The 25,938-nt window shown below is 43.3% G+C and overlaps 3 protein-coding genes across 5 annotated transcripts in view; 1 reads left to right on the top strand and 2 right to left on the bottom strand.

Annotated features, from left to right (window-relative positions):
* Positions 1 to 477, bottom strand: part of SASS6 (SAS-6 centriolar assembly protein) — a 41,566-nt gene extending 41,089 nt beyond the window's left edge. Inside the window, exon 1 of the mRNA XM_004614674.2 lies at positions 321 to 477. Within this exon, the coding sequence (XP_004614731.1) occupies positions 321 to 385 (65 nt within the window). The 5' untranslated portion in view covers positions 386 to 477. The remainder of the gene's footprint in view (positions 1 to 320) is intronic.
* A 141-nt stretch (positions 478 to 618) lies between these two features.
* On the top strand, positions 619 to 20,560 carry TRMT13 (tRNA methyltransferase 13 homolog). Of its 3 annotated transcripts, none has more exons than XM_055145019.1 (11): positions 619 to 829; positions 4,393 to 4,439; positions 4,555 to 4,621; positions 6,087 to 6,149; positions 6,327 to 6,396; positions 6,578 to 6,642; positions 7,542 to 7,709; positions 10,441 to 10,513; positions 13,025 to 13,099; positions 18,095 to 18,527; positions 18,821 to 20,560. In XM_055145019.1, the coding sequence occupies exons 1-11, from the start codon at positions 695 to 697 to the stop codon at positions 19,014 to 19,016; spliced, it is 1,392 nt and encodes a 463-aa protein (XP_055000994.1). In that variant the 5' UTR covers positions 619 to 694; the 3' UTR covers positions 19,017 to 20,560. The 3 variants fall into 3 exon arrangements, with proteins under 3 accessions (XP_055000994.1, XP_004614732.1, XP_055000996.1); XM_004614675.2 differs by having other exon boundaries at positions 6,536 to 6,642; XM_055145021.1 differs by lacking the exon at positions 18,821 to 20,560 and having other exon boundaries at positions 6,536 to 6,642; positions 18,294 to 18,475.
* Positions 19,174 to 25,938, bottom strand: part of LRRC39 (leucine rich repeat containing 39) — a 29,270-nt gene continuing 22,505 nt past the window's right edge. Inside the window, exons 6-9 of the mRNA XM_055145022.1 lie at positions 24,838 to 24,983; positions 22,995 to 23,135; positions 21,568 to 21,707; positions 19,174 to 19,308 (exon numbers count right to left, since the gene is read on the bottom strand). Coding sequence (XP_055000997.1) covers positions 19,271 to 19,308; positions 21,568 to 21,707; positions 22,995 to 23,135; positions 24,838 to 24,983 — 465 coding nt within the window. The 3' untranslated portion in view covers positions 19,174 to 19,270. The remainder of the gene's footprint in view (positions 19,309 to 21,567; positions 21,708 to 22,994; positions 23,136 to 24,837; positions 24,984 to 25,938) is intronic.

The following is a 25,938-nucleotide window of genomic DNA, read 5'->3' as shown; positions in this document are numbered from 1 at the left end:
GTGGGTCGACCGGCGGATGAACGGAATCCCTGGGCATCCCCTACCGCACATCCCCGGCTCATTCGGGGCAAGCCCCGCGCACGGGCGGCAGCGCGCCGCGAAACCGGCTTTCTCTGGCAAACGTCCAAACGGCTCCGGGGCCCCGCGCTCGGGCGGCGGGGAGGGGCCGCGCCCCGCGGGGCGCGCGAGCCCCCCGCGCGCCGCCCCCACCCCCGGCGACCCCTCGGGGTCACGGTGCGGGTCGGCCGGGCCCGCGGCCGCCGCCATCTTCCCGGGCCCGCCCCCAACCGCCGGCCGCGGGGCCGGAGCGCGCCTCTCACCTCTCCTCGCACTCCTTGCACTTCACCAGCAGCGGGACCGGCTGCTGGAACAGAACCTGGCTCATGTTGGGCCGCGGCTCCGGCGGGGGTGCCCGGGAGACGCAGCAGCCGACAAGCGAGCCGCGGGTGGCCCCGTTTGAGTTTGGCGCCCGGCTTCCGCGGAGGAGGCGGGGCCAGAGAAACGGAGGGAAGGCGGGTGAGGTTTGGCCTTGCCGGCCACCGTCCGCCACTTCCGGCCCGGCGGAAGCTGGGCGGGCGATTCCGGGCTTCAGCTACGTGGCGGAGGGGGCGCGGGGCACCGGGGCGGCCATGTTTTTTAAGGGCAAGAGGCCCCGGGGAAACCGGCCGCTTTTCCCTGCCGGGGACCCCGAGTTATGGCAGCTTCCGAGCCGCCGCCACGCGCCACCGCGGGTCGATGCGGGTACTTCGTGGAGAAGAAGAAGAGGTTTTGCAGGATGGTGGTGGCGGCGGGGAAAAAGTTCTGCGGGGAACACGCCGGCGCCGCCGAGGTCGGGAACCGCGCGGCCTTTGCGGGGTCGGGCGGGCCCGCGCCCCTCCGCCTGGCCCGGGGAGTCGGGGGCGTGGAGGGGGTCGGCGCCGGGGACGCCCTCACTGCGACTCTGCGGGGAAACGGGGCGGGGAGGAAGTTGGCCCCGGTGCTCCTTGGGGCTGGAGAGAGTGCTCCGGGACAGCCTTCCCCGCCCGTGCTCCGTCCCCGCACCGCTTGGGCCCCCTGAGCACGCCGGGGTGACGACCCCCGGGCGAGCTTTGGGGAAGCAGGTGCCATGCGAGAGGGTGCGAAGGCACGTCAGGGTGGGCCTTCCCGGATTGCATGGTTGAGGCTGGGAAACACGCGGTTCGGTCCGGTTGTCGGGCGTGTCCCGGCCCTGTCCCGGCGGCGCCTGCACTGTCCTGGAGGTCTGTTCACTCGGAACGCGCAGGCCCCGGGACGACCAGCAGCGGGGGTGACCGAGGAAGGGGGGAATGCGTGTAGGAAGTCAGCGGGGAAAGAGCAGTGCACGTGCATCTGTTTCCGAGTTTCTGTCCGCTGGGTGACTGTTTCCTGCAGAAGGTATTCTTGGGGTCCCCGGACGGACCGCATCCCAGGGCCCGCGACCTGCTGCAGATTTTTTGCCTGCAGTCTGCCCAGAGATCGGCGCCCCAAGGAGCATCTGCGGGGAGGCAGAAGACCTGTGGTCTAGGGGAGATCTTTGCAGCGCCCTCACACTCGTGCCCGCTGGTCTTAGGGGGGTCGTGGGCCCAGGCGCCACTGAGGCATGAGACTCTGATGGAGAAGTTTCTTGTCTGTTCCAAGACGGAGAAAACTAGACATCTAGGAGGTGACCCCGGTTTGTGGCAGCCCCAGGGGACTAATCCCCACATCCTGACTGCCCCCGCAGAGCAGTGACATGATGTTGTAGGTCCAGGGAGGAGAGAGGAAGAAGGATTGACAGGCTGGAGCCTGAGAAACACCAGATGCCACACTTCCCCTGACTACAGTCTTTTCAGTTGTGGGCCTCCTGCTAGATCCAAGTTATGATGTAATTGTGTGCCACGTCCATCTTACTTTCTTTTCTGTTTTGGTGGGGGTGCTCCCCATCAGTGTTCTGGGACCCCTGCCAGCATGCTGGACCACCAGAGTCACATGTAGGATGCAGGGGCCATGTGATCTTTCCTGGCCCCCCATTTTTTCTTAACAGCTGAGACACCTGTGCTCATTTTCACCCCATGATTCCCAGCTGGAGGTGATTTTTGCCTCCCAGAAGACTAGGCGGTATCTGGAGGGGTTTTGCAGACTCGAACACTTACACTTTCCAGGGCCCAGAGAGCTCGCTCAGTGGGTTCAGTACAAGCTTTCTGTGCAGGTGTCACGAACCCCAGCACCACGGAGGCCCCGACACCAGCAGGAGCACCTCTGAACATTGAGCATGGAGCTGTCCAAAAGGAAAAAAATTAATTAAAAATGGTTTGAAAAGAGTGTACTTAGAATCTCAGGGCCACTCACCAGAGACACCGCTAGCCCGTCCTCACTGTACATCAGAGCCCCTCCCACAAAAGAATCATGAATCATTAGACCCAACTGACAATAGTGGCAAGGTTGAGAAACCGTGTTTCTAAACTCAATTACGGAACCTTGAAATTTTGCACAGTGGTTCTGCTTTGGGGGATCAGAATAGTGCTCAGGGATTACTCCTGGTGGGACCCCCGGGGGCCATACATGGTACTCTTGACCTGACCCAGGTTAGCAGCATGCAAGGCCAGCACTATGCAGATCAGCTACCCAGCACGCTGTACTAAAGGGTCAATTTGTAAAGTCAGCAGATAAGAAAAAGCAATGTCATTGCCAAAAAAGAAAAGAAAGTGACTTAGCTTTCCTATGTCCTTCAGTGTACTTAGATTTGTTACTATGATATTCGGTGTACTAAGTTCAGTTACTATGCTTGGAGGCAGATCAAAACTACAATAAAATGAAAAAAGGGACACCCGACTTTCACCCTCTATATAGCTAGCACTGTGGCAAGCACTTTTAACTTTAGTTCATTTAATTTTCACAAAACTCAGGCAAGACACACGATTTTTTCTTTCAGAAGAGGCAGTAAGTCTTAGAATTAGGAACTACTAGATAAAATTGAGTGCCATGGGCTGGGGACACAGCTGAAAGGACTGGACATATGCTTTGCATGCAGTGGCCTGGGGTCAATCCCTGACTGCAAGGTCATCCTTAATTGCTGAGCTAGGAGTAGACCCTGAGCATCACCGGATAATGCCTGACCCCCTCTCGAAACAGAAAAACAAGGTCATACTGAGGAAATCTTACTGATCTGTGGTCTTAACTGTTATCTAATATTGTTGCATTCAGATTAATATAAATATTGAATAGACTTGCCAACTATTAATTTTCATTTTTCCTGGAGCATGTAGCAAAGTCTATGTGACTTAGAGCTAATCAGGATTTGATTTGGCTTTACTGGAAAGTTGCAAAGCCATTAAATCTGGCCACATACTGATCCTTAAAGTGCCATATTTCACTGTTTCTCAGACACTCCCCACATTTAAAAAAATTTTTTTACTTTATAAGTTAGTTCAGAATATTTGATTACATTTAATATTCAAACACCAATCAGGGTGGAGCCATAGCACAGGGGTTAGGCTGCCTTGCACGCGGCCAACCCGGGTTTGAATCCCAGTATCCCATATGGTCCCCTGAGCACCGCCTGGAGTAATTCCTGAGTGCAGAGCCAGGAGTAACCCCTGTGCATAACCAGGTGTGACCCAAAAAGGGAAAAAAAAGCAACAAAACACCAATCCCAGCACCATTACACATTCCCACCGCCAAATTCAGGATGTTCCATCCCAAGCCCCAAACCCTGTCCCAAAGCACAACCAAAAGAGTATATTTTGTACTGTCTGTTATGAAGAAAAGAACTGCTGAACATGCTTACAAAGAGCTGTTCATATAGGAAGCAGTGTGAAGATTGTTCTATTTTGGCAGGAGCCATTAAGACATTCTACAGGATATCACTAACATGTTAAAGTTTGGGTGATGTGAGCCTTGGTATGTATATATATATATATATATATATATATATATCTGAAAATATGCACATATCTATGTATTTCCCTCTATGATTTGTTGCCTACTATCTGAACCCGATCAAATATGGTGTGGTAATTATGAAGAATGGGTAAGGATGTGTCTTGCGGCCGTGCAGTCCAGGAATATGTTTAAGGACATGTGAGGCTTGGCCGGAGCATGTGGGGAGCAGCCTTGAGCGTGGCGGCGGTTGGGTTGTGGAGGTTTTTGGCTGCTGGAGCTGCATCCTTTGGGGCAGGGAGGGCTCTCACCCGCCCCCCCTCCCGGGTACCCAGAGACATACCCAGAGACATTCCCCACATTTGTATATCTGTGAAATCAAACTCTTAGAGCCAATGAAATGTCATAATTTCATTAGTAGCACTTTTCTTAGTAGTTTCTAAAATAACAGTACATGAGCTTATAATTACACTAAAGTTATCTGTAAGTAATGAACGTTATATTTTATTTAAGTAAAGACATCCTTTTTCTTTCTAGGAAGAAAATTCTCGGAAAAGAATACTATGTCCTTTAGATCCAAAACAGTAAGTATGGGTCAAATAAAGGAGATTTTCACTGATCTTATTTTAAATAATTTTCTGTGTTAGAAGCAATAATTGTCCCAAGCCTTATTTTATATCATTTTCTCTTTAAATTTAGCACCGTATATGAAGATCAACTTGCAAAGCATTTGAAGAAATGTAACTCAAGAGAGAAGCCCAAACCTGTAAGTATTTAATCAGTAAAACTAGTAATAAATGTGCCATATCTTTGGTTTAAGACCTTAAGTATAACTGACAGTCTTCATGACAGTTAAAAAATATCCTGACATGAAGGGAAACTGGGGATGCTGGTGGAAGGAAGGTAATACTGGTGGTGTTAGGAAAATGGCTGTATTGTAAACAACTTTATAAGTCACAGTGTTTTAATACAGATATTTTTTTTAATGTCATGACAGTTTAAACTGACATGGTTAAAAATTTAATTAAAGGTATGAGAGGGGGGCTGGAGCGTTAGTATAATGGTACAGCATTTGCCTTGCTCTACCGCTGTCCTGGGTTGGAGCCCCCCTACCCCCTTTATGGTTCCCTGAGTGTGCCAGAAGTGATCCCTGAGTGCAGAGCCAGGAGTGAGCCTGAGCACGACCAAGTGTGGCCTAAAAACAAATAAGCAAACAAAAAAATTAGAATATAAGAGTAAGAGAGATAGCTCAATGGGCCGAGAGCTTGACTTTGCACCCCTGAGCCCACATTATCTCCTGCATGCAGCGCAAGCACAGAGCCAGAAGTCACTCCAAGCACCACCCGGTATAGCCCAAAATAAATAACAAAATAAATGATGAATTTGTTTCTTTTTTTTTCTTTTTCCTTTTTGGGTCACACCTGACAATGCACAGGGGTTATTCCTGGCTCTAAACTCAGGAATTACTCCTGGTGGTGCTCAGGGAACCATATGGGATACTGGGAATTGAACCCGGGTCAGCCGCGTGCAAGGCAAACGCCCTACCCACTGTGCTATCACTCCAGCCCGAATTTCTTAGATTATAAATGTTTGTTTAGATAACCATCTTATTGGAATATAAAATCTATGAATTGAGGCTGGAGAAATAGTATAGCAGGTAGGGTGCTTGCTTTGCAAGTGTTTGACCTGGGTTCTGTCTTTGTCACCTCAGGTGATCACCCACCAGGAGTGATCCTTGAGTAAAGAGCCACAAGTGGGGCTGGAGTGATAGCACAGGAGTTCGGGCATTTGCTTTGCACAGGGCAGCCCCAGGTTCGATTCCCAGCATCCCATATGGTCCCCTGAGCACAGCCAGGTGTAATTCCTGAGTGCAGAGCCAGGAGTAAACCCTGTGCATCTCTGGGTGTGACCCAAAAAGCAAAAAAAAAAAAAAAAAGACAGGAGTGAACCCTAAGCACAGGGAGTGTGACTTCCTCCACCAAAAAAAAAAAATCTGTAAACTCAGACATTTTTGTCTCTCTTTTTTTTTTCTTTTTTTAACTGTGGTGAATCATTATTACCTACCAAATAAAAATGAAGGACTACAGTCAGTAGTACTCAGTAATTATTTAACACGTAAAGAAGGAAGGATGGCAGGTAGAGTGTAAAGGTAGAATGGAATTTTCAATTTATGTTTTCTGAGTTTTCAGATTAATAACAGTATTGCTATGGTTTTCCTTTCTTTTGTTAAGGACTTCTTTATTCAAGATATTAATGCAGGCCTAAAAGATGAAACCGAAGTGCCTGAAAACTTAGTAAGTACTTGGCTTACTATTCAGCTTTATATTTATGAGCTATCTCCATTTTGTGATTAAACCAGGTTCCCATTTTTGTTTGAAGTAATTCAGTTGTTTGGCTTTAAATTCATTTCTGGAATCAGTATTAGAAATTAGTTCTCAGTACCTGTTCATGCGCTATTTCTATATATATAGGTTCCAATTTCTTCTCTCTCTGAAGAGCGATTGGAAAACTTAATTAAGAAATTGAGAAAAGTATGTAAAGGTAAGATTTTTTTTAAAAAAATAATGGTATATTTAGGTGGTTTATAAATTGATACTAGTATGACTTAGGTTGCTGCCATTGTTTAGAGACTTGTTGGGTGTTTTGCTTATGTAAACTATTATGTTTATATTTGGCACAGGTTTGAATTCTACACTTAAAAATCAAATTCTGTCCCATCCAGCATTGCATGATGTCCTTAATGACCCTAAGAATGGTGATTCTGCAGCCAAACACCTAAAACAACAGGTACGTTCAGGCAGTAGCAACTCTGTACAAAGTGGTATTTTGCTCATTTGTCAAAACCTACCTTGGGTTTATTTCTAAATATAGCTAGTAATGAGGTTCTGAACAGTTTACCTTTCAATTAATAAGAATAAATAAGCATATAGAATAAATTTTTGCCATAGACCGACCTGGGTCCGCGTACTCTGTAATATTTAAAAACCAGAGAAAAAACATTATTTTTATATATATGTGTGTGTGTGTGTGTGTATATATATATATATATGCGGTGCTGAAAGGTGGTGTGTATGAAAGCCTGTCAGCAACAGTACTGTAAAGCATTTTGCAAAAACTAAGGAGTGGAAAAATATCTTTTGTAAAAGCAGACTGGGGTGTAGGAAGCAAATGAGTGGCTGTCGGGAGACGGTGGTAGAAGGAAGTAGGCAGTGATGAAGGGATGGTGTTGAAACACTCTATGCCTGAAACATAGTTATAGATAACTTTGTAATTTCACGGTAACTAACTTTAAAAATAATAAGCAAATATTGTCACTGTCACTGTCATCCCGTTGTTCATCGATTTGTTCGAGCGGGCACCAGTAACGTCTCTCATTGTGAGACTTATTGTTACTGTTTTTGGCATATCCAATGAGCCACGGGTAGCTTGCCAGGCTCTGCCGTGCAGGCTCGATACTCTCGGTAGCTTGCCAGGCTCTCGGAGAGGGGCGGAGGAATCGAACACGGGTCCCTGCGTGAAAGGCGAACGCCCTACCTCTGTGCTATCGCTCAAGCTAATATTAAAAGTAATATATTTTGTCAAAAATTACCAATTGAACATGTTGCCTCATTTAGTAACTATATTGTTGTTTTCCCATTTGAGACCAATGTTTGCTCTAGTGTGTGAAATAATCTGTAAGTTTGTAGGCTTCTATTTTAGGTAACATTGAAAAATTAAAGTTACTTGGTCCAAGAAGATGCTTTGTTGAGTTTGGCGCAGGAAAGGGAAAATTATCTCATTGGGTTGATATTGCCTTAAAAGATGCTGAAAAAGTTCATTTCATCCTCGTGGAGAAGGTGACCACAAGGTTCAAGGTAAGAGAAACCATTGCAGTATATTAGTAACCAAATGTTTGTACTTTTCTTTAAAAGTTGGGGGGGGGGGAAGCCTAACTTCTTAAAATATGTTTACAAAATCAAGAAAGCATCAGGTCAGGCTGAGTCCGAATCCAGAGGCCAAACCCAGCATCTGGCAGGAGCAATTCTGAGCTCAGATCTGGGGGTAGCCCCAAGAGCCACTGCTGGTGTGACCCCAAAATAGACACAAAGAATTCCTGTATCCTAACCTCTCTCTGCTGCTTCCTAACTATCTGTTCACTAAACGCTGAGCATACCAGTGGGCACCTTGACAGACATTGATACATAAGGTTTCAGTGCTTTTTATTGTTTATGTTCAGAAATGATAGACAAATCATTATCATCATCATCATCATCATCATCATCCCATTGATAGTCAATTTTCTTGAGCAGTCTCAGTAAGGCCTCCATTCGTTCTAGCCCTGAGATTTTAGAAGCCTCTCTTTACTCGTCCTTCCCAAGGATACTGCATTGGAGGCTCTTTCAGGGTCAGGAGAAATAGACAAATAGATAAAATAATTGCTTTTTTAAAAAGTTAAAAATTTTCAGGAAAAAGTGCACAAAATAGTGTGGGTTCGGAGAGGGGACAAACAAGTTTAACTGAAAAAAAGGGGGCAGGGACGAGTGGGACTGGAACAATAGGATGATGGAACAACGAGTAGGATGCTTGTCTGTATGCAACTGACCTGGTTCGATCCCCGGCATCCCATGTGGTCCCCGGAGCAGTGCCAGGAGTGATTCCTGAGTGCAGAGCCAGGAGTAACCCCTGAGCGTTGCCAATGTGGCCCCAAAACAAAAGAATCTAAAAGTTGAAGCCAAGAGCCTAAGATCATTCCTACCTACTTATCTGAGAAGTGAGTCAGAACAGAACAGTCGTGAGACAAGGAAAGGAGGATGAAACACTGCCCTGTTGGAAACCACAGACTTGGGGATGGTAGTGTTCATTGTGACAGAACTTATTCCTCAAGAAGTTTTTCCATTTTAGTTTATGGCTTGTTTGACTGAGTGATGCGCTCGCCAGAGATTACAGATGTGGAAGGGGTCAGAAGAGGAACAGGCATGACGGCAGCGAGCAGTTTGAGTGAACGGGCTGTTAGAGTGAAGCGTTCATTTGCAATTGAGTATATGTTTGTTCCTCAGAGAAATCTCCACCGCAGTGAATTTTTTTTTTTCTTTTTGGATCACAACCAGCCATGCTTAGGGGTTACTCCTGGCTCTGTACTCAGGAACTACTACTGGCAGTGCTCAGGAGACCATATGGGATGCTGAGGATCAAACCTGGGTCTGCCATGTGCAAGGCCTTACACACTACTATCACTCCAGCCCTGAGTGAAATTTTGTTTTGGGTTTGGTTTGGGGGCCGCACCTGGCAAAGCTCAGGGGTTACTCCTGGCTCTGCACTCAAGGAATCACTCTTGGAAGTGCTCGGGTACCATATGGAATGCTGGGGATTGAGCCCAAGTCAGCTACATGCGCGGCAAATGCTCTACCCACTGCACCATCTCTCCAAACCCCCACAGTGGAATTTTAAAGCTATAAATAGCCAGGTGTGATGAGATTGGTTCTTTCAGGAAGAATAAGAAGAGCAAGCTGGGGCTGGAGTGATAGCACAGGGGGTAGGCGTTTGCCTTGCACGCGGCCGACCTGGGTTTGATTCCCAGCATCCCACATGGTCCCCTGAGCACCACCAGGGGTGATTCCTAAGTGCAGAGCCAGGAGTGACCCCTGTGCATTGCCGGGTGTGACCCAAAAAGCAAAAAAAAAAAAAAAAAAGAACAAGCTAAGGGGCTGGAGCGATAGCACAGTGGGTAGGGCATTTGCCTTGCATGCGGCGGACCTGGGTTCGATTCCCAGCATCCGATATGATCCCCTGAGCACTGCCAGGGGTAATTCTTGAGTACAGAGCAAGGAGTAACCCCTGTGCATCGCTGGGTGTGAATCAAAAAGCAAAAAAATAAATAAATAATTTTTTTTTTGTTTTTCTTAATGATTGTTTAAAGTTGTTTTTGGTTTTAGTTACAGCTTTAATTTGCTTTGTTTTGGTCCACTCTGAGGAGTGTCGGGCTGTTCCCAGCTGGCCGCTCGGTTGGCTCCGGGCAGTTCTAAGGGGCCCCTGGGGGTGAAAGCAGTCCTCCTGCATGTAAAGCATGCACTCAGTCTTGTGGACTCTTTCTCTCTAGCCTGTAATTATACTTTTTAGTACTAAAATGTAAGAATGGAAACTTACTCTGAACTTTGAAAGCCCTCAGAAATATATTTTTTAAATTTTTTTATTTTACTTTATTTTTATAAAGTAGTTCACAATATTTGATTACATTTAATATTTTAACACCAGTCCTATCACCATTACACCTTCCCACCCCCATATTTGAGAGCTTTCCATCCTGAACCCTGCCCCAAAATAGAACCGAAATTATTTATTTTGTATTGTTTGTTATGAATAAACTGCTAAAAATACTCAAAAAGTTTCTTTAGAGGAAAATGTGTAAAGATTGTTGTATTTCACCCAGGGGCCATAAAGCCCTTCTATAAGAGATTACTAACATGTTTTAAAGGTTGAGCCTTGTGTCATTAGATGGATGGATGGATGGATATAGACATATAGATACATGTCTGTAAAAATATATTTCTCCCTCAGAAATATTTTAGCACTAATCACCATTACCATACTTCTATCCTGTTTGTACAGGTAGACGGCAAACATAAAAAGAAAAATTCAGTGTTTGAAAGACTGCAAATTGATATCCAGCACTTGTGTTTGAGTAAGTTGTGTACCTTCAGTTGCTTTACCTTAAATCACAGAAGTTTCAAAGCCTGGGATTGTTTAGGAACAAGACAAACAGCATTTTAAGGAAGTAAAGTAAAAGTAACCCTCGTTATTGAGAAGTTATTTACTTATTAATAACCGCTATTATTAATAGCAGTAATTTTTCTGGTGTTAGCTCAAACACAGGACTGTCTAGAAGGAAGCTCAAAGAACTGAGGCTCAGTTGTTGCAAACTTGAGGATGGGGTTCTTTCCCCAGTACCACCAGGATCTGCCCCCCAGTCACGGAGCCTGAGTAGCCCCTGAGCACTTCCAGATGGGACCCCAAAACAAAACAAAGAAAACCACAATGAAACAACAAAATCTTATTCCCTTCAGTCCAGTTACCTCTGGCTTATCTGCTCCAGAGAATCCATCTCTAGTGTAGCCCAAGTGGGAAAGAAGTAGGATTCTGACGGCGTCAATAAACGTTCCAGGGGCCAGAGAGATAGTGCAGCCGGTAGGAAATTTGCCTTGCACACAGCCAACCTGGGTTCAATACCCAGTCCCACTAATTGTTCTCCCTACCCTACCCCACCACCCCACCAGGTTCACTGCTGGGTGTGGCCAGAACAAAAATGCTGAAAACAACAAAACTTTCTGCCAACACAGTTACCGCCATTTTAGGTCTATTGTACCTGACATGCAGTTCCTGAGTCTTCGGGGTTTGTAGGATGTATTTGGTTTAGTCTCAGCCTTTCCACACTTTCCTCCTTTTCCTTCAAGAAGTTGGGGGTTTATACTGGTTCATTTGTTTGTTATTGGGCTGCACCTGGTTGTGATTCTGCACCCATCCATCATTCCTGGGTGATGGCTAAGTGATGCTAAGTGATTGCTAAGTGATGGCACTATGGCTAAGGGCACCATATTGGGGTGCTGGCGATCAAATCCAAGTTGGCCACATGCGGGGCAGACAGCCTACTGGATGTACTGTCTCTCCAGCCCCATCTCATCTGGACTTTTTGTTGTTTGGGGGGCCACCCCTGGCAGTGCTCAGGGCTTGCTGCTGGCTCTACACCCAGGATCATTTCTGGCAGTCCTGGGCAGACTCGGTGGACCTTGTGGTGGCATGGATCAAGCCCAGTCTTCCTGCTGTCTATATCTATCCTGCTCATCTTAAGACTCTCTGAACCTCTGCCTTCCCTGATACAAGCAAACTCTTCACTTCCGCTAGTACCTAATGCTGTCTGAAGACATGGAGTAGCAGAGTCGGGACACTCACTCGGTCCCTTCCTTGGACAGTACACGGTGTTGGATACTAGTCGGGTTTGAAGAGATGAAACAACCTTTTCAGTTGGGACTGACACTGAGCTTGGAGTAGCCCCTGAACACTCCAGGGTAATGGACCCCGAAACAAAACTAATTAAACTTAGGTGGAAGAAAATGGAAGCCATGCTAGTATAATACATTTTTCTGAATTATCTTGCAGACAATTTGGGGTTTTGTTTGTTTGCATGTTTTTTTAACTTTTATAGGACTCGGTAATCTCTTTTTTGGAACCATATGAAAAGCAAAGATATTATTGATCATCAAGACTTATTAAAGAGGGTCCGGAGTGATAGCACAGCGGGTAGGGCGTTTGCCTTGCACTCGGCTGACCCGGGTTCGATCCCCAGCATCTCATATGGTCCCCCAAGCACTGCCAGGAGTAATTCCTTAGGGCAAAGCCAGGAGTAACCCCTGAGCAACACTGGGTGTGACCCAAAAAGCAAAAAAAAAAAAAAAAAAGACTTATTAAAGGCCAGAGTTGAGGGTAGTTATTGGGCTGGAGAAATAGTACAGCAGGGACAGGATTTAACTTACACACAAACAACCCAGGTTCGATCCCTGTGATGCCTATGGTCATCCAGCACCACCAGGGGTGGCTCAAGAGATCAAAGGATAAAATAATAAAGGATCTAGTTAGAGTATGCTTGTAAAAGTGAATTGAGTACTTTGTTATATGTGTGTATTATGTTGATTGTGCTTTACTTATATTTATAAAATGTGTGTGTCTTCTGGTAAGGAAAATCATAAGCTCCCCGAGTCAATCATTTTGGCTTTGGGGTCACACCCAGCGTGTTCCGGACCCACTCCTGGCTCTGCACGTTCAGGGGGTCACTCCTCGAGGGACTCAGGAGACCACACGTGCCAGGGACCAAACCCAAGTTGGCCATGGGCAAAGCAAGCAGCCTACCCACTGGACTATCGCCCTGGCCACCAGCAAAATGAAGTTTATACAAGGGAAAGGCCTTCATGTAGAGGAAATAGCTTTGGCTTTAGAGCTGGGAAACCTATAATACTCTATCACCAGATTCCTCTCTTACTTACCAAGTTATTACATCCCTGAGATTCTTATTCCTTATTTACAAAGTGTCAGTTTTTTTGCTTGTTTCAGTCCTAAAATTCTTATGCTCTCTCTTAGAGAGCAACCTTAATGACTTGTTATAACAAAAAAACTAACTGAACTGTCATTCCTTTCATTTCAGACAAGATTCCAATATTGAACAAAGAAAAACTACCAGTAGTTGGAATTGGAAAGCATCTTTGTGGTGCAGCAACAGGTAAACTCACTAGTGATATCCAGACACAGTGACTTTTAATTGAGTCACTGTGAGATGCACACTGATAAAGTCGCTCATGATTGGGTCTTGGTCATACAATACTCCAGCACCCGTCCCTTCACAGTGTACATCTCCCACCACCAGTGTCACAGTTTTCCTTCAGTCACTCTCTCTCTCGCTCTCGCTCTGTCCCTCTCTCTCCTTTCTCCTTTCTCTGTCTTTTCTCTCCTCTCTTCTATCTCTTTCTCCTCTCCTCTCTTCTCTCATTCTCTCTCCTCCTTTTTCCCCTCTCCTCTTTCCTCTCTCCTCCCTCTTTCTCTCTTTGTCTCCTCTCTCTCTCTCTCTCTCTCTCTCTCTCTCTCTCTCTCTCTCTCTCTCTCTCTCTCTCTTCCCCCCAACCCCTTTTAGGCACTGTGATAGCAAAATATGGTCCCCACCATTTAAGTGGTTCTTTGAATAGTCCTGTATTTATGTCATTTAACATTTGCAATTGATTAATCTTCACTGATTCATCTTCTGATGGCATTGGACTCTTTAAGATAAAACTTTGATATTTCCTGCTCGTTTTGGCCGCTTTGAGGGATGCATTAAGAATTTTATTGAGCCAGGGCCAGAACCACAGTGCAGTCGATCAGATGCTTGCTGTGTTCACGGCCGACCCAGCTTCAGTCCCTGGCACCCATCCATCCCCTCAGCACTGTCAGGAGTGATCCCTGAGCATAGCCAGGAATAGCCCCCCCACATTTCTTTCAAAGTTTTTTAAGTTTATGTGCAGGGTTGGTTTAGTGGTAGAGCATATGTGGAGCCCGAGCACTGTAAATAAATAAAATAAAAATCTGTACTTAGGCTGGAGAGAGAGTTCAGTGAGATGTGGCCCGGCTTCCATCCCCAGTATTGTGTGTCCCCCCAAAACTGCCAGCAGCAAAGATTAATGGGAATTGCCCCTAGATACTGTCATGGATTACACAAGAACAAATTAAAAACAGGAGGGGGAAACGTGTATGATTCCACCCAGGCACTCGTGTAATTTTTTAGCAGAATTACTTGGGAAAGGCTCTATAGCTTATCTCACCACGAGATATCTGAGTATTAGAATGTTGGGGGAAAAGGAATAAATTAGATAAAGAATCTAGACTCTTGCCTCGCACTGCTCTCCCTCTCATGCAGCGGGGTTGGTGGAACGGAGTGCATTGGCTGCAGTCGGGTTTGAGAGCAGGTCAACTGTGCAGGATCACCTTGGCAGACTCCATAAACTTTGACTCTCTCATATGCAAAGCAAGAAATGTATAATTTGTTGATTATATATAAAGTGCTGGCACATATTAGTGCCAGTAAATAACAGCTATTGTTATTTCTTCCACTGGCTTCTGCTAGCTTTGTCTGCACCCTGATAGGGGAGCTTGAAACCTCCATTAAATATTATTCAGATTTGCTGCACAGTCTCTGAGTATTACGTATTTCTGTTGTCCGTCATAGTTTTTAGGTGGTTTTCAGCCTGATCTTTTAGCCTTCTGAAGTTAGCCAGTTTCCTGCCAGAGAGGAATAAAGCTTGCTCCTTCCTTTGCAGCTAGGCCAGTTTTCTCAGATGTAAAATCTGTATCGGTCACTTCTCATGTCCACACTTTTCCCGTCTTTGACTCAATCTGTGTGAAATCACTCTTCATCATTATTATATTGAAAACATCTGCTGCATTTGTTTATTCCGCTTACTTCTCTTTCTTTTTTTTTTTCCCTTTTGGCTCACATTCAGCGATACTCAGGGGTTACTCCTGACTCTGAACTCAGGAATTACTCCTGCCAGTGCTTAGGGGACCATGTGGGATGCTGGGGATTGAACCCAGGTCGGTGGCGTGCAAAGCAAACACCCTCCCCACTGTACTATTGCTCCTCCCCTCCTTTTCTTTTTGATTCTTCCTTTTGATTCTTCTTTCTTGATTCTTCCCCTGTATCTACAGTTTTCTTTCTCTTTTTCTCATGATTTGTTTCCAGAACCAATCATTTAAATACTAATAGGGTGGATACCCACAAAACCTTCTTCACCTTCTCAAATCTCAGTCGCCTTCAACAAAATGTTTAAGGTCTTGGGGCCAAAGCAATAGTACAGCAGGTGCTTTTCCCACATGTGGCCGGCCGGGGATCCATCCCCAGCATCCCATGTGCTGACCCACGCCTGCCAGAGTGATTTCTTAAGTGCAGAGCCAGGAGTAAGCCCTGAGTACCACCAGGTGTGACCCCCGACCCCCCAAAAAAAAAGAAACACATAAATAGTTTAAGGTCTTTAGCACGATGTCCTGCTCTAAACTGGCCACTGCTTTCCTCTTTGCCACTTCCAGCCTCGGGCTTGACTGGCAGCAAGTTCAAACTCTGCATTTCCCACATGTCATACTCAGTCGGTTTCTGAACTTTTCCCTTTCTGCTTTTCTGCCGGTGGTTGTCATTGCGTTCAGAGTGCTTCCTTAAGATACTCCGCTGTGACTTTGAGCAGCAGCAGTGATAACACGGTGCTTGTTACATCACAGGAGCTCGGTAAATGTTTGAATAAATAATGTTTTCATTCAGGTGCCAGAACAATAGTACAGTGGGAGGTGCGTATGCTTTGTACGCGGCTGATCTGGGTTCAGTCCCCAGAATCCCAAATGATCCCCTGAGCACTGCCAGGAGGAATCCTGAGTGCAGAGCCAGAGCAACCCCTGAGCATTGTTGAGATTGCAGAGTGTGGCCCAAAAACCAAAAATAAATGAATAATGTATTCATTCAGTTTATTCTTGGCAGTCAACGCTACATTTCCTTGACCTCATTATTTATGACGCTTTGTCCTTTAACTTGTCTATACACAGAGGATTCAGATAGCTAAAACTTCTGTTTTTTAAATAACTACTTTGGGGCCTGAAGTTAGATTATGGAGGGTAGGGCACTTGCTTTGCACACAGCCAACCTGGGTTATATCCCCAGCATCCCATATCCCATATGGTCCCCCAAGCCCTGCCAGGAGTGATTCCTGAGTGCAGAGCCAGGAGGAACACCTGAGCATTGCCAGGTGTGGCCCAAGAACAAAAAAATAAAAAACAAAACCTAAAACATTCTTTTAATACTTTATAATTTTTTTGGTTTTTCTGACTTCTGAAAATCATTTAGTTAAAGACAATATAAGCGAAATCATGACTTGAGTGTGAGGCAGCAGAGATAGCGCAGCAGGTACAGGCCTGCCTTAGGTGTGCCCAGACCAGGTGCAGTTCCCGGCATCCAGCAGTGATTCCTGGATGCAGCGCCAGGAGTAACATCTCTGGGTATGGCTCCAAAACTAAAAACAATAGAAAAATTTATAAATTGATATACACACATTTTGGGGGTCAGGGGGCCATGCCCAGTGCTCAGGGAACCATGAGGTGTGGTCTGAACCCGCATCTACGTGCCAAGCAGGTACTCGAGCCAGTCATCTCCCTACCCAGTCCTTAAATGTACACATTCACTTTCCTACTAGAATAAAGACCATATGATATTTATTTGTGGTATCTTAGGGTAATAACAATTTCAAACTCACTTGTTTTTCATTGACCAGCACAGGATAGCTATCTAAGCAGACATGAAGTGGGTTTTACAGCATATATTTGGGTGTCACCATGGCACTTGTCAAAATAAACGGGTTTGGCAATGAGCGTTTGGAGTCTTTTTTATAGTATTGAATTATAGTAGTCTCCAAGAGAAAGTAGTCATCCGAAATCCAGTTGTTGAGTTTAGTGGTTTTTAGTACTGGGAATTGAACCTAATGCATATAAATATATATTCTACTACTGAGCTATACCCCCTGCACCATTTTAGTTTGGGTTTTTGGGGTTTTTTGGGGGGTTTGGTTTGGTTTTTTGCTTTTTGGGTCACACCCAGGGATGCTCAGGGGTTACTCCTGGCTCTGAACTCAGGAATTACTCCTAGCAGTGCTTCGGAGGACCATATGGGATGTCAGGGATCAAATCTGGGTCAGCCTCCTATAAGGCAAACACCCTCTTCACTGTACTATCATTCTGGCCCCAAAACCATGATTTCTAACACTGCTGCTGTTTCTATTAACTAGCTTTTTTGTTTTGGGGTCACACCCCGGGGATCAAACCCTGATCGGCCTCATGCAAGGCAAAACACCCTGCCTGCTGTACTATCATTCAGGCCCCAATTTTTAGTTTTTAAATGTTCGACTTTTTATCTCACTGTGGAAGCCATCTACCGGTAGTATGTGTATCAGTAAAGTCTTACACATGAAAGGCATTTGTCCCAGCATCATATATAGTCCCTTGAACACTGCCTGAAGTGACTCTGAAAGCTAGGTGTTCCCTGAGCACTACTAGGTGTGGCCCAACCCACCCTCCTTCCCCAAAGCCCCTCAAAAGAAAGGGCATTCAGTAACTCTTTAATGAGTGAGTGCACAGCTTACATAAAACCCAGCACAGCCTGTCCAGTAGGTTGGTCCCTTCTTCTTGACTCTTCCGCTAATCATTATTTGCTAGAAACATCTTAGCTAAACTAAACATGTTAGTTAAGTGTAACACCTAACATCAACTATAACAGTTGTTTAGCAGGTAAATACCTTTCTTCTTTTTCTTTGTCTTAAACTCAAAACTTCCCTGAAATATAAGTATCAGCTAAAACAAAAGAAATAAAATTCAATTCAAGTAGTTGGTCTAAATCCAAGTAATTTTTGCAAAGTTTAGATCTTACATCTCATACAGTTTTGGTGAGAAGTAGACTTTATGCAGAATAAGTCATTAGGGAAAGTGAAATGGTAATGGAAAAAGGAAATGTCAGTAAAGTTGGTAATTCACCAGAAAATTATCAAAGCATAAAGCTAAGCAGGGCTTGGGTTTTTGGTGTTTTGGTGTTTGGGTTTTTTTTTTTTTTTTAGTTGTTGGATTTTCTTTTTTTTAAAACCATGCTGCTTAATAAATGTAAAAATACTTATTTTTTAAAGATGATGTGGTTGGGGGGGTCACGTAACTGTGTTTGCAGATCTTGCATTACGATGTTTGGTTGAAACCTATGCTGCCAGTTATGAGGAAGGAAATGAAGAACCTTTAGCCAAACGCATAAAGAGTGATAAAACAGAAAAAGGAGTTAACCCTTTGGCCGAGGAAGGAAGTGAAAAAATTGTCCCCGAGAAGTGGACGCCTGTGGCTGGCATTGTCATTGCACTCTGTTGTCACCACAGGTGTGATTGGAGACATTATGTGGGCAAAGAATATTTCAAGACTTTAGGCCTGGGAGCAGTGGAATTCCACTATTTCCAGCGAATGAGTAGCTGGGCAACTTGTGGAATGCGGAAGACACCTTCGGAAGCTTCAAACATCGCCACAGTGAGAAAAGAGGGTCGGAATGTTGATGGCGAAGAGCACGATGAGGAGGGCTGCACGGCCTCTGAGGATGGTTCCGAGAGCACACCTGGGTGAGTGACCGCACTGAATAAATGCACGAATGCCGGACGCCGTTGGGGCAGAAATGGTTTAATACTGCGCTAGTTTCTGTTTAGATACACATTACCAAACATTGATGAAAATATATTTTACCCTCTAATGTTAAAATAAGTTAAAATACACACATTTTTATTGTGGTCATATTATAGCACCTCATATAATAGGGATTATTTAGTAGCTGACCAATAAATAGAAGTGACCCTTTTTAATTTTTATACATTTTTACAAAAATTTTAAGTGGTTTTTTGTGTTTATTTTAATTTAGGTTTCTTACTGTAGAAGAAAAGAAGAAAATAGGGCACCTTTGTAAATTGCTGATTGATCAAGGCCGAATCGACTATTTGCAACAAAAGGGATTCAACCCTGCTCTGCAGTATTACACAGATCCTGTGGTGTCTTTGGAAAATGTATTGTTAACTGCTTTACCAACTCATTCTTCATCTCCAGATAAAATTGTTTAATGGAAATGAAATTTTGAACAATACCTGGTTTACACCAAAAGAAATTAACACTTTACATTGTATTTTTATTGTATTTTTATACTCATAAAAATTTCATTGAATAGCAGGTAACATCAATTTTAGAAAATGTTGAGGCCTCATAGAATTGTAGTGATAGCTTTGGTTTTTACTTGAGAATTTCAAATATTGAAGAATTCACCAAATTCCCAAAGTATTCCTCATCAACAGGATATCTTGAATGATATTATCCGTCATTATTTGAAGAGACTGGTAGAACTGTTGATTTGGATATCTGAAACACACAACATATTAACACGTAACTAGAATAGTAACTTTCTGTTTGCGTTAATTTGGAAACCTGTTTTCTTTTTATTTTGTTTAAGACTTATAAGTTCTAAAGTTGAAGACATACTGATCAGTTCTCAGTTCATGACAAGTCAAACCGATAACCTGGCTTATGTATGATTGTGTTCCCCATGAAGACCTGAAAGTATGATTAGAGATATGCACAATCAAGTCATTCACCTTGAGATCCCAGTCATACATATGTTTCTGTCACTGAACAAACAGCAAAACAGACACAATTTCACTTCGTTTTTAAAATTGGTTATTTTTTGAGAACTTTCTAAGAGATACTTAGGACCCTAATTCACAAATTAGACTGAAATTTTCGAGTAAGTCCTAAGTTAGACATCTACTATCTTTCAACATGCCACTTTTACATGTAGAAGTACATGATACATAGTTATGTTCCTGCCTGCTTAGGAAAATAATTGGGAATCAAGGTGAGTTATAAAACTAAATGTTCTCTTTAGGCCTCATTTATTTAACTCACAAGAAGTTTTATAAGGCTGTCTATGTTCAGATCTCAGCTGTATAAACTGGAGTGGTAAATCTCTTTGTGCCTCGATTTTTTCTTTTCTTTTTCTTTTTTTTTAAATTTTCTTTTATTTCCTCTTAAAATAGGCATGCTGTTGATGATTTTGATGAGGATGATGATGATGATGTCTCACAAAGTTGTAAACATCAGATGAAATAGCATGTGAAATGCTTAGAGAACTCCGGCACAAAATGCTCACTAAATAGTAACTTATTAATGGTACTGATTTCATGTATCTGTTTTAATAATAGGCAGGCTTTTAATAACTCTTGTTTAAGTTGTAGTCTTTTTTATCTTGTTATAAGTTTTATGTCAAGCTAAGGCAATTGATTTTTCAAGAAGTTATTCATGTCCCCCAGTGAAAAGAACATAAATGAAGACTGTGTAATAACTGATTCACAGGGGAAGGAAATGCTAATTTTTTTCTGTTTTGAAACTATGCTGATTTTTATTATTGTTTGTTTTGCATCATTCAGCAATTTATGCTCAGAAATAAAACACTTTCTATAGCAGGCAAAAGTTTGGTTACATCTTATCAAGCTTAAATATGCAAGATAACACTGATACTATCCTGTATCAGTAAACTGACAAATGTTACCCATTTAACAGTGATCTGTTTGTGACAATGTTACCAAATGCAAAGAAAGTAAAGCTTGTCCTTCAACACACCAGCCATAGGTCAAGATTATTGACCCAGGTTTGATTCCTCCGCCCCTCTCGGAGAGCCCAGCAAGCTACCGACAGTATCTCGCCTGCACGGCAGAGCCTGGCAAGCTCCCCGAGGCGTATTCGATATGCCAAAACCAGTAACAAGTCTCACAATGGAGACGCTACTGATGCCCACTGGAGCAAAGGGCTGACAGTGATACAGTTTATTTCCTCTATCATTGAGAAGTATCCGATTTACTGCGCTAAAACTGAAGCTCAGCTACTTTTACCCCCTATCTTTGCCATTAAACCAGCTTGTCCACCTCATTTCCTTATCTCAGCCTCACCGGCCATTCAGGTGCTCTGACTCAGAGGCCCCAAACATATTTGGCCTACTGCTCCCTTTTCAGGAAAAAAAAAAAAAAGAACACCCCTGGAAAACTACCTTCTTTTGGGGGGAAGGGGAGTAGTTTAGGCCACACCTGACGATGCTCTGGGGTCACTTCTGGTGTGATGCAATCAGCATCTGGTGGTGCTCAGGGAACCTTATGGAATGCTTGGGTTTGGCTGCATGCAAGGCAAACAACCTACCCCCCACCCCACAAGAAAACGTCATACTCTACTCACTTGGTTTTGTTTTTCCTTTTTGGTCACACCCGGCAATGTACAGGGGTTACTCCTGGCTCTGCACTGAGGAATTACCCCTGGCGGTGCTCAGGGGACCATATGGGATGCTGGGAATTGAACCCGGGTTGACCATGTGCAAGGCAAGTGTCCTACCCGCTGTGCTATCACTCCAGCCCCTCTCTACTCACTTTGAAAGACTGAATATCTTCACAGTCTCCTCTATGCCTATAGCAAAATTGTAAAGGGATTTAAACTTCACTTTCTTCCACAGTATCCCAAGAGACCAGAATTTGACAAAAAATATTAGAATGAGAACTCTATAAAGAAATGAACATGTCTATATATTCATTTCTTTACTAAAAAGAAGTTAGCCTTCATTATATACAAATTTCGTACCTGCTTTTCTTCGTGATTCTTGTATATATATGTGCATAAACCGCACTCCATATAGTTCTTGTTCCTCCTCCTCCTCTGTGTTTTCACTGGGAGGAAGTGTTACCTCCAATTTCAGAGGGTTGTCTCTGAAGTTGACAAACCTAGCAGTTCACCAAAGGGGGGGAAAGCATTTTTAAAGGTTCCACAAAAGTGCACTTAACTCCCTGGAGAAAGATCAGATGTCATCTAAATTACTCTTTAAACTGGTTTCAATAACAACATCATGCAGAGGGCTGGAGCAATAGCACAGCGCGTAGGGCGTTTGCCTTGCATGTGGCCGACCCAGGTTCAATTCCCAGCATCCCATATGATCCCCTGAGTGCAGAGCCAGGAGCAACTCCTGTGCATCGCCAGGTGTGACCCAAAAAGCAAAAAAAAAAAAAAAAACAACATCAAGTAGAGATTGCAGAGATGTGATACACCCCAAGTTTCTGTCCTAAAAAGAATACTTGTTTCAAATAACTAACTTTCAGAGGTTGTAAAATCAACTATTCGACCACAGTGTAATATTTAATACGGTATATTTTAACTTCCAAGAGTTAAATCTGATGCATTTCATACAATTAAGGCTATGAACGTAAAGGTTCTCTTTATTTTATAACTTATCATTTTTCTTCACCATCTAGTATACAGGGTTCACTAGTTTCTGAATAAGTTGAAGGAATAAATTATTTTGTTATGGTAGTTGCATAATTTGTGTGAATCTTATGTTCACTATTAGGAAAGAATTTTGGAAGAAAGATACTTGGGGGGTGTCTGCTAGTAATTTAGTGAAAAGTTTTTCTTTTTTCCTCTTTGTTGCTTGTGTCCATTTGTAGTACTTATAAGAAAAAAAATTAAAAATAATCACTTATGATTTTAGGTGGTTTCATATTACTGATGAGATTAGTTGGCAATTATTAAGATGGTTTTCATGAAAATGTCACTAAAGAATATTGCATAAAACTGATAAATCCCAGTGTGACTTTACTTTCAAGGATTCTTGAATAATTTAGATCATAATCATTTGAATAATCTATTCATCAATTATAGAATTTCAAAGTTGAAAATGTTTTTAGTTTATTCATTTATAAGAATGAGAACTCAAATCTATTAATAGTAATTTTTTCTGTATTACTCTACTGTGTAGCCAGAAACAGTTCTTATATGTGTGTACAGCATTTTTTTTTCTTTTGGGGTCACACCTGGCGATGCACAGGGGTTACTCCTAGCTCTGCACTCAGGAATCACCTCTGGCGGTGCTCCGGGGACCATATGGAATGCTGGGAATCAACCCGGGTCGGCCGCGTGCAAGGCAAAGGCCCTACCCGCTGTGCTGTCGCTCCAACCCCCCCCCTCCCCCCCCCCCCCCCCCCCCCCCCCCCCCCCCCCCGTGTACAGCTTTTTACCTCAGGTTAGTCATCTCTTCCATACACTCTGGAATATCTTGTAGTTTATTGTTGGTACTCAGATTTTTCATCTTGTTGATGGTTTCTGGCAAGCATGTTATTGCATTTCGTTGTAACCATAGAGTATGTAGATTTTGCATTCTGAAGAATTGAAAAAAATTTCTATGATTAATCGCATAAAAAATATGAAAACTCTTGTTTCAATTAACTTAAAAGCAAAAGGGGGCAGGATATCTCAGGAGCACATGGGACCAGAGCATTTGTGCAGTGGGTAAGGCATTTGTCTTGCAACAGTTGACCCGGGTTTGATCCTTGGCACCCATAGGGTTCCCTAAGCCTACCAGGAGTGATCCCTGAGCACAGCCAGGAGTAAGCTCTGAACAAGGCCTGGTATGACCCAAAACACAAATTGAAGAGGTAGAGCACATACCCAGCATGTGTGAGATCCTGAGTTCAGTACCAGCACTGCCTGGCCCAGCCGACTCTCAGACCCCTACCAGCCCTTAAATACCACAGGGCCTCAGTGCCATGCTACTGGGACAAGCACCATGCCACTGGAAGTGGCCCCTAATAGGAAGGAAGGAAGGAAGGAAGGAAGGAAGGAAGGAAGGAAGGAAGGAAGGAAGGAAGGAAGGAAGGAAGGGGGGGAAGGGAGGGAGGGAGGGAGGGAGGGAGGGAGGGAGAAAAAGAAAGAAAGAAAGAAAAAGAAAGAAAGAAAGAAAGAAAGAAAGAAAGAAAGAAAGAAAGAAAGAAAGAAAGAAAGAAAGAAAGAAAGAAAGAAAGAAAGAAAGAAAGAAAGAAAGAAGAAAGAAAGAAAAGAAAAGAAAAAACAAAGGAAAGGAAAGAAAGAAAGGAAAGAGAAAAGGAAGGGAGGGAGGAAGGAAAGAAAAGAAAAAGGAAAGAAAGAAAAAGAAAGAAAGAAAAAGAAAGAAAGAAAGAAAGAAAGAAAGAAAGAAAGAAAGAAAGAAAGAAAGAAAGAAAGAAAGAAAGAAGAGAGAAAGGAAAGAAAAGGGAGAGAGGGAGGGAGGAAGGAAGGAAGGAGGGAGGGAGGGAGGGAGGGAGGAAGGAAGGAAGGAAGGAAGGAAGGAAGGAAGGAAGGAAGGAAGGAAGGAAGGAAGGGTTTATTCATGTTCTATCTCTACCCAGGATACGCGCTCATTGACTTTATATTACCTGCCAGGGGCACTGCATCAGGAAGTTTGTCTCTACAGTACAGCTCTCATCAGGCGGTGGTAGAAATAGAACCAATGCATTCTAGAATTCTTTGCTATTCTCACAAATAGGACCCCTGCATTTTAGAATTCTTCACTATTCTCACAGAAATAGGACCATTGCATCCTAGAATTCTTCACTATTCTCACAGTTTCTTAAAGAAGAGCTGCTGTAAATGTTACCTAATCCAAACTAGAGTCTCAAGAGAAAAAACAGAAATTAATCACCTGCCCAGTTGGGATAAGGTGAGTCGTATCATGGTGAGCACCTTGACTCTGACCCCAGGCTGCCTAGTTCCCAGCCCATGCGTGCACACTTCTGAGACGGGCAGCAATCACTAACATCTTGGAGATTTTCTCATCTGTTTGTAAAGTGCACAGACACGTGTGGCATGCGCTCGGCAATGCTGTTATGGCTGTGGTGTTATTTCTATCAACTTGAAGTTCAGACCCAACTCATCTCTCCCAGAATCCTTTTACTTACTCAGACTGAGTAAAAATATTCTGCTGTTGTTTGTTTGTTTGTTTGTTTAAGAGCGTGGGCTCCGTTGGTGATTGTGGCTGGACTTCATTGGCTATTTTTGTTGTTTGCTTCCACATATCTGTTAGTAAGAAACAGCTGCTGCTCGTACCTTTCAATCATCTCAGGCAGTTGTTGAAGACTGTTGCTTCCCATGTCGAGCCATTCGAGGGCCGGCATGTTCAACACGGCAGGAGGGATTGTAGTGAAGTTGTTCATGCTCACATCAAGATGAGTGAGCTTTCCCAGGTTGCTGAGCTGAGAGAGAAAGCAAGTTTTCAAAATTAGCGCCATGTGAACTATGGAGCACTTAACCTTAATGAAGGAAATATTGGTCTTTATTAGTCTTAATATGAGGAGTGTGGGGGCCGGAGTGATAGCACAGCAGGTAGGGCATTTGCCTTGCATGCGACTGACCTGAGTTCATTCCCCGGCATCCCATAGGTCCCCCACGCACTGCCAGGAGTGATTCCTGAGTGCAGAGCCAGGAGTAACCCCTGACTATGGCCGTGTGTGACTAAAAAGCAATATATATATATGATTGTTTATTGTGCTTGGGGTCTGTATACTCCATGACAAAATTGACATCAAATTTAATGAAAGCTCCATCCCTTGCTAAGTTTATCTTTTCAAAGAAAATTTAAAGTTTTCCAGGACCTACCTGGCAGAAGCTTTTAATTTTTTCCTGAGAGTAAGTGTTTAGTGTTTTTCCACTCATATAGTAGCTGAAATTTGATGAGAAAAACAAACTTCATAATAATAACTATTGTAACTTCTTTGTTGAACACAGACTATCTCAGTCATAGAATTTATTTTTAGGTAATTGTTCTTTTAAATGAAAACAAAAAAATAAAAATTTGTTAGGAATATTATGCCCCCACTGCTTCAACTTAAAAAATATATTAATATGACTATACTACACATTTCTGCTTGCTTCCTCTTTAGTGATAATCTGTATTCTGAATTTAGCATCATTCCTATGTTTTTATTATTATATATGTTGTGTGTCTTTCTATAATTATATATTTTTATAAATAAAACATTTTATATCCTTTTAAATATTTTAGGATTATAATGGTATTCCTTGTCTTTGACTTCTTTTTATATGTTATCAATTTTAAATTGTTATTTTTAAATTATTGCAGCTCTAGTTTATTCATTTAAAATAGACCTTTAGTAACCTATCTTCTCTACTTCCAGATTGAGAAAATTT

The sequence above is a fragment of the Sorex araneus genome, chromosome 8, assembly GCF_027595985.1.
Source record: "Sorex araneus isolate mSorAra2 chromosome 8, mSorAra2.pri, whole genome shotgun sequence".
Taxonomy (NCBI): domain Eukaryota; kingdom Metazoa; phylum Chordata; class Mammalia; order Eulipotyphla; family Soricidae; genus Sorex; species Sorex araneus.
The sequence above is the reverse complement of the archived record's forward strand: the minus strand, read 5'-3'. Positions and strand labels throughout refer to the sequence as shown.

Excerpts from the sequence above, each read along its gene's own strand:
- TRMT13 (XM_004614675.2), top strand. The coding sequence starts at position 695 with ATGGCAGCTTCCGAGCCGCCGCCACGCGCCACCGCGGGTCGATGCGGG. Across the intron at positions 4,622-6,086 it reads CAAGAGAGAAGCCCAAACCT|GACTTCTTTATTCAAGATAT; the intron begins GTAAGTATTTAA and ends TCTTTTGTTAAG. Across the intron at positions 6,397-6,535 it reads ATTGAGAAAAGTATGTAAAG|GTTTGAATTCTACACTTAAA; the intron begins GTAAGATTTTTT and ends TATTTGGCACAG.